The following is a 17,746-nucleotide window of genomic DNA, read 5'->3' on the forward strand; positions in this document are numbered from 1 at the left end:
CTGGCTAGTGATGAAAGTAAGGTGAGACTTTTTCAGAACAGGGGAAGAGCCACAGTAGTTGAAGCAAAAAGAAATCTATATTACTATTTCTATGATCTTCACTATTGCCAAGTAATGGATTCAAAAGTGGTGGGAGGAGATAGGATACAACTAGACAAGTAAAACTGCCAGAGGGTGTGGACTCTTATTTTCTGTAGGCTGGAAAACACTAGGACAGTTTGGATGTCAGCTATCGTATGCTTGGAAGAGTAAGAAATGCCTGACTCACAGGGAAAGTGGGAGTGTTTGCTGTCTCTTAAAAAACCCAAACCAAACCTATAAATTACTGTGAGGTCCTCTGTATTTCCCATTACAGTCCTAAATTCTGTTGGCTTTTTTTCATCTTCCTGCGCTCGTTTCCTAGAGATTTTAGCGTCAGGATGAAGGGGCTGCAAATGAATGCAGCACGGAAGTCATCAAAATTCATTTGGTAACAGAGGATTATTTAAGTCCACTGCAGCGGTAGAGGGATATGGGGAAGGAATGAGAAGGAAGGGAACGACAGATGTGGGTGAAGATGGTCTCTCTGCCCCACGAACCTGGGAATCGGCGCTAGGCTGGTCTGTCTCAGTCTCACTGATTCGGAGGGTTTGCAGTGCTGGAGTTCGTGCGCCCTCCACGAGAGCTCTCACCGGGCGGCTGGCGCGTCCGTCGGGGAGCAGAGGCCCAGCTACGCCATTTCCAGGACCTTTCTCCCCTCGGCGTCCCTCACCCGACCCCCGTGGCGGCGGGGCACCGCCTCAGGAGACTGTGGCGGGCTGTGGCTCCGAGCGCAGGGCTCGCCGCCGCACGGCTGCTCGGGGCGCCTCCGGCCCCCCCCCCGCCGCCGAGCCCGGCTGCCCCGGGGGGGAGCTCACCGCCGCTTCGCCGCTCCTCAAGTCCGGGAGGCGGCCGCTCTGTCTCTCCCCTCTCGCCGCCGGGTGCCGTCCCGCCTCCCCCGCCCGGTGGACTACATCCCCCGGCAGCCCCCGCGCCGTCGCCGCCGGCCTTCATCTACCTGCCGAGCGCAGGTAGCCGCCGGCGGCGCGGTGCACGCCGGAGCTGGTAGTCCCTGAGGAGGGGAAGGGCAGTCCGGCCGTGCGTGAGGCAGAGCCGTTGGGGCGCGGGCCGAGGAGGGCGGCATGGACAAGCTCAAGCGGGTGCTGAGCGGCCGCGATGCGGAGGAGCCAAGCGGCCTGGCTGAGGTAACGCTCCGCTCCCCCCCGCACCTGCCTCCCTGCCGGAGCCGGGGCGGGGGGGCTGCGTGCCGGAGCCGGGGCGGCGGTTGCCGAGCGGCGGTAGGCGGGAGCGCAGTCGGCGGGGGGGGGGGGGGGGGTCCGGGCCGCCCCTCAGCGCGCCGCGGTCCCTCCGTCGGCGGGACCGGCCTGCGCCGCCTCAGCCCATCGTTGGGCCTCCGGTTCCCCGGGGCGGAGCCGGCCGGGGGCTGCCGGGGACGGCGGTTCGCCCTGGAGCCGCTCTCCGGACGTTTTCACTCGCGCTTAAAATCCCCCGCGTTTTACCCCGCGAGCAGCCGCCGCCTGTGGGGAGGGAGCCCTGGCTTCCGCGTTTTGTGAGAGGGGATGACTCGGTCTCCGGAGTAGACCTGGGCCGGCCGGGCAGGGGCAGACCGCTGGGTCCCCGGGGGGGGCTGGCTGTCCCTCAGCAGCGCCCGCGCGTCCCGCGGGAGAGGGTGCGTGGGCACTGGGGGTCCGTTTGCGCCAGGACGCCATTTAGCAGCTTAGAGGGCAAGTGCCAAGTAAATAATAACTTGCACCCGTTGTTTTTCTCCTCGTTTCTAGGTTATTGATGCGACTTCGTTAGGTTGGGGCACCAGAGTGAAAGGCTTCGTTGCTTGTTTTGCAATAGGATGCCTGTGCTCGCTCTTGGTAAGGACTTTTTGCTAGATCTCACTTGAGTTTCAGGAGCCCCAATCATTACAGCCTTGCTGCATGCTGTTGCTTGATTTTTTTATTTTTTTTTTTTTTTTAACCTCTAGGAAGGTAGCTGACTCGGTTCCAGTTAGATGCAATGCACTAGCTCTTAACGAGAGTGCCAATAAATGTAATTTACTTCTGTGTGTGTGATTCTGCAGTTTGGGTTTAAGTTTTCCTAAGGCTTGTGTTGTGACATTTCTTGGATATATTTCTTTTGCAATTTAAAAATTATATTAATTTTTTTCCCCTTTCTCTCTCTAAATGTTTCTTCTTAGGGTAGTTGTCTGCTATGGGTACCAAAGAAAGGGCTGATCCTCTTTGCGGTGTTTTATACACTGGGGAATATTGCATCTATTGGGAGGTAACAATCTTTATATACTAGTCCCCTAATAAAGATGAGAAACTAAAGCAGAACGATAGGTGAAGGTGCGTAAGTGGTAGAAACTGTTGCATTTGTGTGAAAAGATTTGCTTATGTAGATCATTCTCTTGTTGCTGAATTTTAAAGAACAACATTTCCCCCGTAGTGCCCTGAAATGGTGAAATAAGTTTTTATTCTGTTTATTGTTATTAGCAATGCATTCAAGGGAAAAGTTACTCTTCAGTAAAGAAGAATCAGACTGATACTTTGAGCACTGAGGCTTTTTGATTTTTTGGGGGTTTTTCCCCCTCAAGATAAAAATAATTCTTTGCCATTTTGCATTTGGTAATGTTCTGTGTGCTTTGGTGAATGTATTTGGGGCAGTCTGTCTGTCAGGGCAGGCCTGTTTGATAAGCCTTCCTGGCCATTGATGTTCCTGAAGCACAGCCCCACTGACTTTGTGACAGACACAACCTTCTCTGATGGAGGAAACTTAACAAGATGTTAGAAAGCACAAGGAATGGTATGGGAAATAATATAGTAATGAGGTGGAATAATATAGTATATGAGGCAGAAATACCACCTTAGATAAAACTTTCACCTTGTGTAATTCATGCAGTATCAATCACCAGGGCCCTAAATGAGGGCTGCAGATCTGGTAAGGGGTCAGAGAATGGATCCAGGCCTGAAAACAGCCCTTTATGTAGAGGATTTGGGCTGGATTACCTAGTAATCCACGCAGAGCCTCCGTGGCTGGTGTTTTTGAAAAGCAGGTTAAAAAAGCATCTGTCAGGAATGATCTAATTGAAGCTGACCTTGACCTATGCTTCTAGCTTGATAGTTCTGCTCTGCTTATGTTAATTGTAACTGAACAAATGTAAATAAAATTATAGAATAAATACCTTGCACAAAGAAAAGCAGGAATGGATTTTGTCTCATTGTGTATGCTGTTTCTTTTGTTATTCAGCACTGATTACTACAACAACATAGTGTACTGATGTCCCATATGACAGGAGACGATTTAACAAAATAACCCCCCTTCGTAAGGAATCTTGCCTAGTTTCACTTTTGCTTTTCTACCTCTGTGTTCATCTTGGGGTTTTTTTTCACAGCACTCTTTTTCTTATGGGACCAATGAAACAATTGAAAAGGATGTTTGAGCCTACACGTTTGATTGCTACTATTGTTATGCTAGTAAGTATCGAAGGAACCAGTTTTAACTCATGCTAACTTGTAAACAATTTCCATTGTGAAGTCCTTTTGTATCATTGATCTAATTATGTCTTAAGATGTGTTTGTAGGTGGCTTTTTGGTTTGGGTTTTTTATTTTTTTTCTTAAAACATCAAACATCCTGTACATCTGCTATAGTGGAAAAGTACATGTAGCACCAGAAAACCATCTTCCCATAATGAAAGACTGAGCTGAAGCCAGGTTGTTAGGCTAAACGAGCATTAAGGGCCCGCGGCTGGCGTGTGTGAACCGTGCACACGCTTTTTTAGGGTGCTTGAGGTCACAACATTAAATTTTCATGTTGCATGGAAGATGGGAAGCTAGTTTTTAAAAAGTTGTATTATAGAAGTTGTTTGACATTCTATTTTGCATAATTTTGTCTTTTTAGATTCTACCTGATTTGCTTTAAAGAGCTGTGTAGGTATTTCTACCTTGATAAAATCGTCATTTCCTGACAAAGCAACTGGGGAATCTCTGTGCCCATCTTGTATTAAAAATACAGAAATCAACCCAGTTGGCTGATAGCTTCAGGTTTTGAAACTTGTATGACACAATGAATTTTCAAATTCAACATTCAACCGAAGTCAGCCCTTGGAATTATCTTCAGAAGATGGGAGTTCTGGCCAACCTTCTACTGGGGCAGGGAGGGGAAGGTAAAAATTGCTGTTAAGTTTCAGGCTCTCAATTGTTTGAAGTGCGTGTGCTTTTTGTCTCTTCAACTTTTCCATTTTCTCTTTGAGAGCCTAAAATCTGGAAGGTGGTTTAACTTTCATGAAACTGTCCTCCTATTTTGAGTATGAATGTCTTCAGAGCATTTGCTCGGCATCAGTGCTTCCTATTTTTAAACATCCAGAGAGGCTGCAGGCAACTGATAGAGCTTGAGAAATTGACTGTGTATGCTCACGGATCAGCAGCAGGCAAGAAGCCTACTATGTGGTGTGTTTTGTATGCGTTTAGGATCCCTGGAGTCAGGAGAATGCCTGGAATGTTGTTCACTGGAATAAAGCCAGTTGTTAGATGTATGATGTAGAATTTAGATCAATATATAAATCATCACCTTAAAACTAATGGAAAAACTACATTTAATGTCAATAATCATGGTTGAGGGGAAGCGTATGACTTCTTCGGCAATGCATGTGTTACTGTCTTGAATATGCAGTACTACATTTTTTTTTTAAGTCAAGCACAAAAACACACGTTATAATCTCTACTAGCACAATGGTACCTGTGTATCAAAAGGCTGTTAGATGTTGATGGAGGAAGATCAAGTATCAGCATCTGTCATAGCTAAATGAGTTGTCGTGTCTTAAATTGAAAATGAAAACTTGAACTAAAAGGAGGCTCTTCTTAAAACTGAGAGTTAAAACAGAAAATAATTCAAAATGGCCTACTACCCCTCAAGATTTTAACTGTGTTGAAAAAAGAAAAAGTGCCAGTTTGAATGGCTGTGCTGGACTTTATACTAAACAGGAGAGCTACTAAGGAATAGCTGAAAGTTCTTAAAAGTGTGTTGTAGTTTTAATTGGTAAGAATTAAGTAATGACATAACTTCAACCCCATGGTAACCTTGGGAATCAACGGGAAATGTGGCATGTACAGAAGCAGAGAAAGACTGGAGTTTTAACTGAAAAGTCTTACTTACACAAAATGATGAAGTGTGATGTATACCTATGACACCAAGAAGTGTGTGAGATGAAGTAGGGACCTCTTCCTCTTGTTCCTTTGCAGCCATAAAATTATTTTCTGGAGATATCAGGCTGATATTTCCTCATTGCTTTAACTCACTTCAGAAATGTAATAGCGAGAGCATTTTAAATACGGGGAACTCTTATGCAGGATTGGATAAAACTATGAAATGATGTAATCTGTTTCTGTCTCTGTGAAGGAACCCATTACAGTCTTACAACATCTATTAAAAGCTGGAGTTGTTTCTATCTTTAATAGAAATTGTTTGTTTTCTTCTAGTTGTGTCTCATACTAACACTGTGTTCTGCTTTCTGGGTGAGTACTTGAGTCCTATATGTATATATAACTGGAGTATATTTTAAAACTAAGATTCTTACACTGTTGTCTCTGCTGTGTGTCTTCCCCCCCTTCCCCCTTCTCTCCTTCAGTGGCGTAAGGAAGGACTTGCACTCCTTTTCTGCATCTTTCAGTTTTTTGCATTGGCATGGTAAGTGATTACTTTCACACACACTCCATTTTCTATTGTACCTAACATCAGTAGCTGAATTGTGAGTGGATTTTGACCTTGCATGAGTCAGAGGGAAGCAGAATTTTTATCTCACCATTCCCCTAGAAGCAAGACAGTGCATCAGTGAGGAGCTGACTTGCTCCTGCTTCTTGGCCTCTCACACAACTTCAGAGGCTTTGGAGATGGAGCTCAGGGCTCCATTGCTGGGGGAAGTGTTTAACTTCTGTGAGCTTGAAGTAAAACTGCTTTTTTTCTTTCCCTTTGAAATCAATTTGTTGCTTGCTGTCTGGTATTCCTATTCTACACTGTCCTGAATTTGTCTTGTTAAAAGACCCAGATATGCCAATCAAATTAAGTGTCACTGTTCTTTAAGTTAACGTATGCTCTGTGTAACGTCACAGAAGTTGTACAGAAACTGATATGAAATCTAGCCAGCCCTCAAGACTGATCTTACCTGCCTATAGGCATTGGAGTGTGAAGAATATTGGGTGCAGGAGAACTGTGTTTAAAATGCTTCTACAATATGCCCTGTGATTTTGCCATAGGATTTCACAACCTGGCTGCAAGGATGCTCATTCCTGTTGCTCACAAACTCAAAGCTTCATTTAGTTACGCGTCTTGCAGTTAACTTGTTCAGAGCATCAGAGGGGTTGTTCTTCTTGATTGTGACTCTAATAAAATCTGACATAAAGAGTAACCTTAAAAATCTTTCTTCTTAGGTACAGCATTTCCTTCATACCATTTGCAAGGTAAGCTTCCCTACTCCCTTACTTTTTGTCATCTTGAGGTTTAATGATACAGAAGATTAGTTTATAGAAGCATTGTAATGTATGGCTTTAGAAGTTTTTCCATGATGGCGTTTTAGGGGGAGGAAATACAGGTAGTTAAACCTGAAAACAAAACTAAGCATCTTCTCTAGCAGGAGAACACAAATGTAACAAAATGAGAGGGCTTCCTATAAAAATATGTAAGTGTGCTGACCACATGCTAAACTTAAGGCTTGCCTTTGGAATGCCTAAATGTTGGTCCAAAATGCTACTAGACAAGTGTCATCTTCTGTGTACCTTTTTTTCCTGTTGTCCCCCATGAGCACTATTCTGTGTTTGAGCACACAGTTCTCTATCCTGCTCCATCAGCCCCACCCTTCTTCAGCGCACCACCTCCATACGAGCTTACAGGTGTCATTTCCATTGCAGTTGGGCAGGTGGACAGTGAGCAGACCCGCTTGTCTCTAATGCATTCATGTAGTCATGCTAATTATGTAAACGCAATTAATACATGGTCAGTTGATCTTTAAAGTCCTCAGTGTCAGTGCAATAGCAGCATGGAATGAGACTCATCAAGCAGCATAACTGATTTTTTGTTTGTTTGTTTGTTTTTCTTTATCCTGCTTGTAGGGATGCTGTGAAGAAATGTTTTTCGGTCTGTCTGTCCTAACAGGAATACTGGATGCTTCACAAAGTTCTAGGAAGTATAGTAGAACTATGTTAAGATCACTGTGTATGTATTTTTCTACTTCTGTCTTAAACATGTGCCTTTCAGCTTGTTGTTAGAAGCTCCTTGTGTTAAATCCAGTGTATGCAATTGCCTGGTTTTGTAAGCAATGGTGTCTGTAGGACAGGGTGCTTGTGATCAAATGAAGTTCGGTCTGGCAGAAGAACTGGGCAAAGGTCCAGAATTTGTTATAATAATTCTTATGTAAAATCATGTATTTGTGTGGTTTTGCAAAAGTAACAAAGTAATACGTGAAGTCTGTAAAATGGAGACCTTGACTCTGATGGGACTATGCCAGTCTAGAGGATTTCTTTTTCAAGAAAAAGAAATCAGTTGGCAACTGATTTCTTACTGACAACTTGGGTTTTTTTAAATAGCATGTAGTCACTTAATCTTTGCACTATTTGCCTTGGATAATGGAATATTGGTATTCTTTCTTTTCCTGCCTTCCTTGCAAAATGTTAGGTTTATGAGACTTCTAAAAAATTTAATTCTAAATGAAAAGACTGTTTTCAAGTAAGTAAGAAATGTTTGCATCTTTAACAAAGTACTTAATTTTCAGTTTAGACTGATGGTGTTTCCTTAAAATACAGGAAAGGGACATTTTCATCTGTAAAAACTTGTTCCCGTAGGAAAAGCACTTACAAAATAAGGTTGATAGAATTTTTTCAGCTGCCAGGAGCGTGAGTTCTTTGCCTTGCCTACAGCTAATGGTAACATATACAAGGTAAGAAACTGAAATTTTCCACATGGAGCAAGGTGCTTCTTTTCTTCCCCAGCTGTAGCATAGGAGCAGTGCGAAGCTGAGGGCATGATAGGTAAGCAAAGGGAGAATTTATGTATGTCCTGTCTCAAAGGACAAACTCTGTTGATAAGGTGGAAGTGGGCTATTGTTTAAGCAGTCTGGGCTGGGGAGAAGACATTTTCTTCTGAACTTGTAAATAAGTTAACTCCAACATTCCTATTTTTTTTAAGTGGGATCAGTTTCATTTCTCCTAAAGCTCTTGTATACACTAGTGAACTACTGCTTTGAGGAGAAAGTACAATTTTCTATTGCCTGTCTTCGCAAAGAAAGCGTGTAACAATCTAGCTGCCAGCTCCAAACAAAAGCTGAACAGTCGGTATCCAAATTCCAAGGGCACTCTACATTCTCTTTATCTTCTGAGCTATGTATAATCATTTACTCCCAAACCATTGCAGTGGTCAGTTGTTTAATATCTGCGCACAGATTCCCGCTTCTGCTGTGTGAGATACTGTTTAACTGCTTTCACCTTTCTGCTTACCAAACTGTCTTGCTGGAGTCAGTGTCTATGAAGATGATTATCCAGTGGACTTTAGTATGAGCTGAAGCCTCTCTTCCTCCATCTACTAGGAATTTAGTCATTTAACAGCGTTGTGCTTGCATGGCAAGTGTATCCTTGACATGTAACACAAAGATTTTAATGTAGGAAAAACCTAGATCTACTTGGCAATAAAGTGTAAGCCTACAGTGAAGCCAATAATTGTATGGATTCCAGAAAGTTACTAGAAACTGAGTTAATAGAAAATCTTAAACTTAAGTGTCCTTCTGATAATTCATAAAGCACAGTACCATCCTGCTGTTAGGATCCTCTAAAAAGAAGAAATATTCCCTTCTGAGGATGGTATGAAAAGGAAACTTCAACAGGCTTTGTGTGGATTCCAGCTGGCTAGAGTTACTGTTGCAAAGCATTTGAATGGAAGATGCCACCTTGAAAACATGGCACTGATACTGGGATGAAGCAATTATACAGGATGATGTTCAAGTGTTACATCCCAGTGCTGCTTCCCTTCCCCCGCCCCCGGATTTGGAAGTTAGTGTTGAAATAACTGGGTTGACTATTGCTTTTCTTGAAAGGAGGAATTAGTTAAATGCCCAAGAGAGACTGGGAATTAAAGAATACTGATACTTCTTTTCCCTGACTGATCTAAGACAAGTATCTTAAACTGATGTGTGTCTTTTTTATCAGGGAGTAGGTTCAAACCCGAATTTACATCTGTCAAAGGACCTGTGTTAGTCTTTTATTAGGACTTTGATAATGTTTACAGAATTCATTTGTATAAGGGCAGTTTAAATGCAACCCTAATGCCTTTTACATTCCAGTATTTCTTTAGTTTTAACATCTCTGGATGTTCCTGGAAAATGCTACAAGTATAGCATGCATTATTTCTCCTTTCCCTCTCCAGGAAAGTTATGTTAACTTGGATCATCATCAGTCGACACAATGGAATTTGACTTCTGGGGTTCTTTTTTTGAATACTTCAGATTAGGAGTAAAAGGCTTTTGCTTATTCCTTGACAAGCTTGTGCAGGATTTTGGTACCCTGACTCTCCAGCAGTTTGTCTAGAAGAACACTAGAATTGGGTATGTTGAATATTAGTTTTTCAACTTGCATACTAGCTAACTGGAACCTTTTTAGCTGACTGTTGTGAGCACAGCCACTTACTTAGAAGTAGGAAATTGAGGAAACTACTAATAGATATGGCGTAAACTTAATGCATTCCCCCCCTCTTCCTTTTTAAAGCTGTACTTCCAAATCCACAGCCTTTTATTCAGTAAGAGAGAACAAATCTTCATTTAACTGCATAGCACATGAGGCTAAGTAATTGTGCCCTTAAAGGAAGGGAACCCGAGTGGAGATGGCAAAGACATAAGGATCACCAGAGTGCCATTAGGGTTTATGTTGCCCTTTGGTGTTGTATTCTGTTCCTGTGAAGGTCAGACAGTGGGAGAGACTCATCGTATTCTTGCCAATATGTGAAACATACTCAGGGTTTGTCATGTCATCTATAAGCAGTTTTGATTTAAAATAACTCTTCTCTACCAGAACAAAACTCTTCAGATTCTTACTCGCTTATAAGTAGTTGTGTTCAGGCTATTGCCAAGTTTAGCAGCAAAAGATTTTTCCACTTTGTTAAAATACTTTATTTTATATGATTTTACATAATCAGGGAGTAAACTAGTATATGAACGTTCCCTCTTCACCAGCCTCAATCTGAATTGGATTATACCATTATACCATTTTTTTGTCATTAAAACTACTTTCTCTTAACCAAAGCTGACGATATCAAAACTTATCTGCTTGGCAGGAAGCATGGTGGGCATTTCTGAAGCCCTCTCTAGCTTTGTATCTTAATGTCCTTCAAGGCAGGAATGTTTGTTCTATGCACTCTACTGCAAACAGAGATGTTTGAGTTAAAACTCAAAGCTCCTTCCTTCCCAAAGTCCTTGCTTAGTTGTCTATGGCATTTAACTCAAGGCTGACTTTCCTTAAGAAACTTGTATGATGTTGGATTCTCATCTTGGTAGGATTTGGTGTTCTACCATAAAGTGCTTTTTGCCCAGCCTCACTGTCAACTTGCCTATCCACTTTTTTTTACTTTTTGCAGAACAGCTAACATAACCTTAACCAAGCAGCCTTAGCATGCAGTTCTAGCATGAAATGTGTATATCTGGGATCAGCTGACTTTACAGTTACTGTAGAAAGGGAAACAGGGAGGGTGGTAGTCATCTGTTCCCAAAGTACTGAGATTTCATACGTTAAAATGTGGGATTTTTTCGTTACTTCAAAGTTTTACTCTATGTGATGAAGTCCATTGTGAATACTGGTACTATCTGAGACAGTTCTACAGTGATGATGTGAACAATTTAATCTTGTTTAGTATTTACAGTAATAAAATTGTTCATGAGCTATTACAAAAACCAAGGAAAAAATTTCTGCATCAAGTTGAAATTCTTTTAAGAAGTCATGTTTTAAAAAAAGGAAGAGGCTTTTTGTGTGAATATTACTGTGGAAGTTTGGGGGAGGGTGGAGACTCTGCTATGGGATGGCTTCCAGCTAGATGCAGGATGACAGGCTTGAATCGATCATGACTTGTGGGTAGATTGCAGCTGGCCTCCAACACATTTGGAGGCTCATGGCACTGTTGCCTATGTGCAGTCTGAAGCTTGTGTTCTGGGAACTGCCTTGTGGAGCAGTGTGGGCACTTGAAACTCATCCCCTTCTGCTGTGTGCTAAGAGATTGAAAGAGCCTCTGAGTTTCTGAGAATGGTTCTTGCTTAGTTTTGATTAATCATGTTAATGAAAGATCACTGTTGCTTTTGTAGACTCTCAAAACTGAGGAGGAGGATGATATTTAAATATGTTTGTCTTAAATACTGATGTTTACAACCATAGCAAATACTGCCCATGTAGGACAGAAAGCACAGAAATTTTCTTAAAACCACGTGCCTCACTGTAATGTGACAACACTAAATTTTTTTTAACAGCTGTGGAATTGTTTTGTAAAATAAAACCCAAACTCTCAGAAATTCTCCACCATGTTTTATACTGTTACTGATTGTTTGCTGTTGTGGTTTTTCTGTGTATTTACACTGTTTGATTTCCACTTTGATAAACATCTTTTTTCCTAAAAACTTTCTCTGTAATGAAGTGAAATCTTTACTTACACGTGCTGGGCTTTTTCTTTCAATAAAGTTGTCATTGCATTAAATGAATTGCTCTTATGGTTAATATGGAGTTTTTAATGATGCTGATTCTCCAGAAGATGTTGGAATTGCTGTGGGTTGGTTTCTTTTTTGTTTGTTTTTTAAAAACAAAGTGATTGTCTTGTCCTCACTTCCTTTGCTGTGTACATAACATGTACTGCTGAGGGGAGTTTGTGTGTCAGCACTGCTGTGCAGCTGCTTCACCCAACTTATAACTAGCTCAACCAAATTCTTATTGGCACAGCTACATGCACAGTTGGCACAACTAGATATGTTAAGGTGGAGATGATATTTTTATTGTTACTTATTTACCTCAAGAGTCAACCTAGATGTGCCAACAAACTATTGGCTTAGTCCATGCTACAGAGCAAATAATTCCTGATGCTATTCTGTCAGCAAAGGCTAGTTATGAAGCAATATGCCTCTGGCTCTTCTTTGTGGAATAAATACAATCTGAATACTGGTATACACTGGAAGTAAAACGTCAATGATTTATGAATGTGTGTTAAAAGTAGAGTTAGAGGCAATGATTTTAATTTTTTTTTTAAACTTTCAGAAAGCATGTCTGTTTAAGTTTGTGCCTAATATGCATCCAAATACTTGCTGTGGTTTTAATATTCCTTGACAGTGTATGAGGCTCTGCATTGGGCTGTTCAGAGTACATTAAACTTTCTTCTGACTGACAGGGCAAATCAAAGCAATTGAATTTTTTTGCAAGGGTGGTGGTGAGACTTGCGTGCTGTGGGAGACTTAAGTTTTCGGTTACTTTTTTTGTTTGTTTGTTTTTGTTCTTCTAAGCAAGCTCTGTTTCAAAGCTGACTAAACTGAAACTTCTGTCCTACAGGAAACTCCCGAGTTTTGTTTGAAACAGAAGCAGCAGCCTGTCTTCCCGTAATATAGAAACCTAGGGATTTGGATTTTATCTTTTTGAAAAGGTTAGAGCTTCCAGGAACTGTAAAGGAGACCTTGATATATCTATTTCATATTGAGACAGCTATGAATCTGAGTCCTAAAAGGGCAATAAATCCTTTCCATATTTAACAGTAGCAAAATAATAGCAAAATAGAGCTATTTTGCTTGCCTAGTTCAACCTCCTGCCTAACAGCAAAGCTGTAGAACTTTGCCACATCGTTCTCATGCTGAGGTCTTAATACCTGAATGATTTTAAAAAAATAAATAAAATTAAGTCTTCATTTGAAACCTCTAAACAATGCATGATCAGGACCCCTGTAGGGAAAGTGTATTCTGTAGATGACTTTGCTCCTTAGAAATACTCTGTGAAAAGGTTTATCAGTTGTACTACAGTATCTAGTCCCTGAATCCCATCTATAAATATTGAGGCAGAGTTATCAGCACCACATTCAAATTCAGTGACAAGACTTGGAAGGCTGCCATACTCATAATGCCTGCCCCTCTCCCTTCTTCCACAAGGTCTGATTTGCAAGAGAGGGTATTTTGTGGATGCAAGAAGTTCAAAGTTGGGGGTTGGTATTTATTTCCTTCCCTTACTTGTACCTTTCCTATTGAGCTCAGTCTTGGTTGCAGTATCCAGTGGGGGTACAGTCTTCTATCTGCCCAGCCATGAAGAGCTGGAGATGCCTGAAGGGGGGGGGGGGGAAATCCTGTCTTTTCACTTTTCTGAAGAAAGCTTCTGATGATTAGAGATGGAATAGTATATCTAAGCTGCCAATCTTTGGGATTGGTATCTTAAGTTAGCTTATTTGAAACCCTTTTAAGTTTTTCTTGGGTTCCCTTGTGGCATGTCTAAACCAGGTTATTCCTGAGAGTTTGTGCTTTAAAATCTCTGCAGAAGCAAGTGTGGAGTAATGCTGGTGTAGTGGAGAAATGGTACATTGAAAATATTGGCTGGCCAACATGGTTTCATTGCAGCTCTGAAGGGCTGTCACTTCCAAATATGTGGAGTGAGAACAAATTATTTTATGATGGGCACGTATTCCTGTGTTTTCTAGTTGTGTGTAACAGGATGTGTCAGGCTCACCACTTTTGAGAGAATCAAATGCTTCAAGCCAGTTATACTTGCAACTTGTTAACTCTCATAGTTAACAAAAAGCTTTAAGTTATACATCCAAGTCAAAAGTGCGCATTTGATTTCCCTAATATAAACACTGAACCTCTGACTTTTGTTCTGAAATGTTGTAAATAGAATTTAAAATTTTGTTTAGAATCTCTCAAATTCTTTATTTTTATTATTTTCTGACCTTAAAAATGGGGACAGTAATAATTTCTTGCTCTAGGTGCTAATCCATGTCTGGAGACAGCACTGAATATCTTCAAGTAGGAAAAACAAATTAGGGAAAAGCATAATTATTGTTTAAAACAAACTAACTTACATTTATCACCAGCCTGACTACATCAGGATTTTGTTGTTGTTCCTCTTTTTAAAAAGAAGAAAGGTTGCTCTGGAAAGCCTCCCATGCTTTCTGGGCTCAGGATTAATCTCAGTTATAGGGAGGTACTACTTGAACAAGCTGCCTGCCTCACTGCCAAAAACATACCTGGTAGAAGTTATTGAAACTGTCCCCTCACCCCCCCAACATTAATGAAAAGGCTAATCTTCTCTAAGTCTCTTCTAACCTAGCAATCTCTTAAGGGGCTGGATCCGTGATTAAAAAACAGAGGGAAAGCAGCTGTCTTTTTATCCTCTCTTAATTATTCCTTGGTAGTCGATAGGTGTTGATTTCCTAGGAGTGTCATGGTGATGGAGGTTACGTTTCCCTGTGTTGTTGGGACTAAATGTTCAGAGGGGGGTTAGTTGGTTGAATGCTTCAGGGGGAGCTTTGGAGATGGAAAGAGTGAGTCTTGTTCTCTGGGATTTCATCTGATCATGGAAGGGCTGCCTTTTATTTGGAAACATGCACCTAAAGGCCAAAAAACAGCTATCCAATGTCAAGGCAAGGAAGGCCTCTTTAATTAACCTTTTTTCTTTTTTTGTTTTTTCTTTCTGGTGTATCTCACCAGCTGGTGGACAGGAGGGTTTTAGAAAGAGTTTAATTAGAAAGTCAAAAATAATACCTTTTTTTTTCCTGCTGTAACTTGGTCTATAAACTCTAGTAAGTCTTGCAGGATTGTTCTTTCACTGCTCTCCCCAGTCCTCGTTGCTTCATTTAAAAATATGAGTCCCTAAATTCTTACTAGTAAATTCTGGACATGGCTGGAGCTGGTTGTGAGTGTTGTACTTGCATTTTTAATGAGTTTACAATATTGCAGGTTTTTTATGAGCATCTACTGCTCCTTCTGATGCCCCTACTGATTTGCTTGTTTAATTAAGTAGGGGACAAGTGCAAGAGGGGTAATAGCCTTCTGTCCTCCAGCCCTGCTCTATCCCACTTGCAGTGGCAATGATTGTCAGTCACCTTGTTACTGTGTTACTCTGTAATTGCAGCTACCTTTTCTTCAAATGTTAGGTTCAGCGAGATTTAACTTCCAGCCCAAGAAATAAGCCACCTGACATCTGAGAATGGATTACTCTCAGTGCCCCGGCAATACCTACATCCAGTGACGTTAATCTGTGCCTCAGTTTCACCATTTTTAGACTTAGGAAAATTAATCTTGCAAGAAAGCAGGAGAGAGATGAGATGTTTGGGAAGGATTCGAAGTCATTATTTAGATGAACAGAGGGACATAAGATTAGAGGATGTTTCTTACTTCTAAAACAGGCTAAGTATTCAAGGTAAAGATTTTCACTTTTAATATTTTTTTAAATGAAAAGCCAACAATAAGCAAATAACTTTGACTATGAATCTGTCTGGTTTCTCTTCTGCAGCCCTCTGTTTCACACAGCTGCCATGGGAATATATGATGTGAAGAAGCCTGATGGTGGGATGGGATTCATATGGGTCTGGATGTGTATTTTAAAGTAGAATCTTGGGCCCAAGCGCATTCAGCTGATCATTTGCTTGCATGCATGCAAACTTGTTATTTCTTTGGCTAATTCTTCTAGGCTGGAAAGATATTTCAGTGGTGAGCTGTGCCTTCTGGATATGTTGCTACACACATCACAAATTGCTCTTAGTCTGAACTCTTGCAGCTGAAACACCCTTCCCCAGGCTGAAAATAGCAATTGGGCTATTCCCACTAGCCAACCACAGGTAACTACTCTCATTTTGGAAAATGTGGTTGCAGGCATCTGGAGCTTTGGTAACATAGTTATAAAATCAAAATTCAAACTGTATGGAAGTCAGGTATTTTAAGAGATTAGATTTGTGGTGGTTTGGTTTTTTTTTCTTCTAGGACACAAGACTTTCAAGCAGCATGCACCTTGTGTGAGTGATAACTGTAAGCACCTAAGTGTAAGTTACTTTTAGTATCTGAAAGTGCATTTTACTATCGTGCAGGATGCAAATTTTAGTATGATACTCCAAAGCAAATGCCTTCGTGTTTCTCCCTTAGGGACGCTAGCTGTAAAAAAACCCAGTCTTATTGATGAAAAACTTGCTTCCCAGCCCATTACTGGAATGGGTCCATTATTCCTTCCTTCCATATGTCCTTCCTTCTCCACAGCTCTGTCCCAGGAGTGCTTTGGGCAAGCAATGCACTCAGGGCAGTACCTCCCTTCTTTTGCTTTTTGGCTGCCTCCATTTCCAATCCACCTTTGCTAAGCATATGCTTTACCTCTAGCAATTCACCAATGTCCGCTGGTGAGACAGCGTTTCAATTGTCATTTTGAAACCCTTCCACCAGCATGAACTGTTGTCGCTTTTATGCATGCTTTTGATTTCCTTTAAGCTCTAAGCATCTTGAGGAAGGCAGTTTAGATCTGATTTTTCAAAGGCTCTAATCTGGTATCATTCTACTTAAAGCCCTGTGGGAGTGGTGGGCAGTCAGTACTTCTGAAAACCATGCTGCTTCCCTTTTGGTTTAGAGCTGTCTGAAAAACTGAAGTTGTTGAACTGAAATACACAGTACTTCAACCAGCTCCGATTTGGGTGTTTATTTATATTTATAATATAATGAAACTAAAAGCAGTCTCACATAGTCTCCTATGCCATTCGATCACATGCAGAGAAAAAATCACAGTAGTAGCTTCTCTCTCCTCTGAGCATTTGGAAACATAAAGAGAACCCAAACATAAACATATTCCATGTTACACAAACATACTACCTGAGATACAATTATTTTTCCAAATGCAAAGTGGCACACTTCCAAGTACCTAAATATCTTATAGATTTTGAAGTACATTCTTCAGTTGTTCGACAGTGAAAGTGGGCCGGATATTAACTAGAAGTTGCTATTTGACACCTTCTAGTGTAATTCACAAGGTGAGTTGACTAAGACAGTAATCTAGGTAATTTTTGTTATGAGTTGACAATTCAAAAAAAGTTACATGAAGGCTGAAAAGAAGAGAGAGAAGATGTGCTAGAGTGTGAAGTTTGAAAGTAGCATGATGTAGATGTAAACATACCTCAGACCTGTCTAGGTTGCAATGGTGCTGAGATTGCTGGGAATTGAGGGTTGTCTTCTAAAGTCTCCCATTCTGCAGAACATCACATCGCTGCACACCTGCAGCTGTGCAGTTTTGAGGACTTGCAGCCAGTATCCTTACTCTGTGTAGGGCTTAAGGGATCAGTAGGACTACTTGCCAAATAAGGTGCCGTACAACACAAATAAGATCAACAAGCTCTGGCCCTTGCTGCTTAGGTAGATGGTATCTCTCAGGTTTTTTAACTGCAAGATCTGTTGAGCATTGTCAAATGATGGATTTAACTTAAATTCTGTTTTACAAAGTTTGCCAGACTCTTTCTTGTCTTTATAAACCCCATCAGTGATCCACCAAGTCATTTCACCTTTTAGAAAGAATCAGAAGCACAGGAATTCAACAGGGGCTATTGAATTAAACGAATGCAAAGTTCTCAATAAGTAGCCAGAAAATATATTTCTCTAAAAATGACTTCCAACAGTATGTTTTCATAATCAAGTCCCTGACTATGTCATGTCCAACAGGCCAGAAATTTCAGACACTGTTGGAGCTAGATGCATCAGGAGAAATG

The 17,746-nt window shown here is 41.2% G+C and overlaps 1 protein-coding gene across 4 annotated transcripts; it reads left to right on the forward strand.

Annotated features, from left to right (window-relative positions):
• Positions 1-815: 815 nt before the first annotated feature.
• SFT2D2 (SFT2 domain containing 2) lies at positions 816-11,747 on the forward strand. 4 transcript variants are annotated; one of them, XR_011325120.1, is made up of 9 exons: positions 864-1,223; positions 1,818-1,904; positions 2,228-2,313; positions 3,425-3,506; positions 5,509-5,544; positions 5,658-5,716; positions 6,457-6,486; positions 7,135-7,237; positions 9,437-11,747. XR_011325120.1 is itself a non-coding variant. In XM_069785734.1 (8 exons), the coding sequence occupies exons 1-8, from the start codon at positions 1,161-1,163 to the stop codon at positions 7,172-7,174; spliced, it is 483 nt and encodes a 160-aa protein (XP_069641835.1). In that variant the 5' UTR covers positions 869-1,160; the 3' UTR covers positions 7,175-11,747. The 4 variants fall into 4 exon arrangements, 3 of the variants coding, with proteins under 3 accessions (XP_069641837.1, XP_069641836.1, XP_069641835.1); XM_069785734.1 differs by having other exon boundaries at positions 869-1,223; positions 7,135-11,747; XM_069785735.1 differs by lacking the exon at positions 5,509-5,544 and having other exon boundaries at positions 849-1,223; positions 7,135-11,747.
• Positions 11,748-17,746: the final 5,999 nt, after the last annotated feature.

Source organism: Haliaeetus albicilla, chromosome 6, assembly GCF_947461875.1.
Source record: "Haliaeetus albicilla chromosome 6, bHalAlb1.1, whole genome shotgun sequence".
Classification (NCBI taxonomy): Eukaryota; Metazoa; Chordata; class Aves; order Accipitriformes; family Accipitridae; genus Haliaeetus; species Haliaeetus albicilla.

Excerpts from the sequence above, each read along its gene's own strand:
- SFT2D2 (XM_069785734.1), top strand. The coding sequence starts at position 1,161 with ATGGACAAGCTCAAGCGGGTGCTGAGCGGCCGCGATGCGGAGGAGCCA. Across the intron at positions 2,314-3,424 it reads AATATTGCATCTATTGGGAG|CACTCTTTTTCTTATGGGAC; the intron begins GTAACAATCTTT and ends TTTTTTTCACAG. Across the intron at positions 5,545-5,657 it reads CACTGTGTTCTGCTTTCTGG|TGGCGTAAGGAAGGACTTGC; the intron begins GTGAGTACTTGA and ends TCTCTCCTTCAG.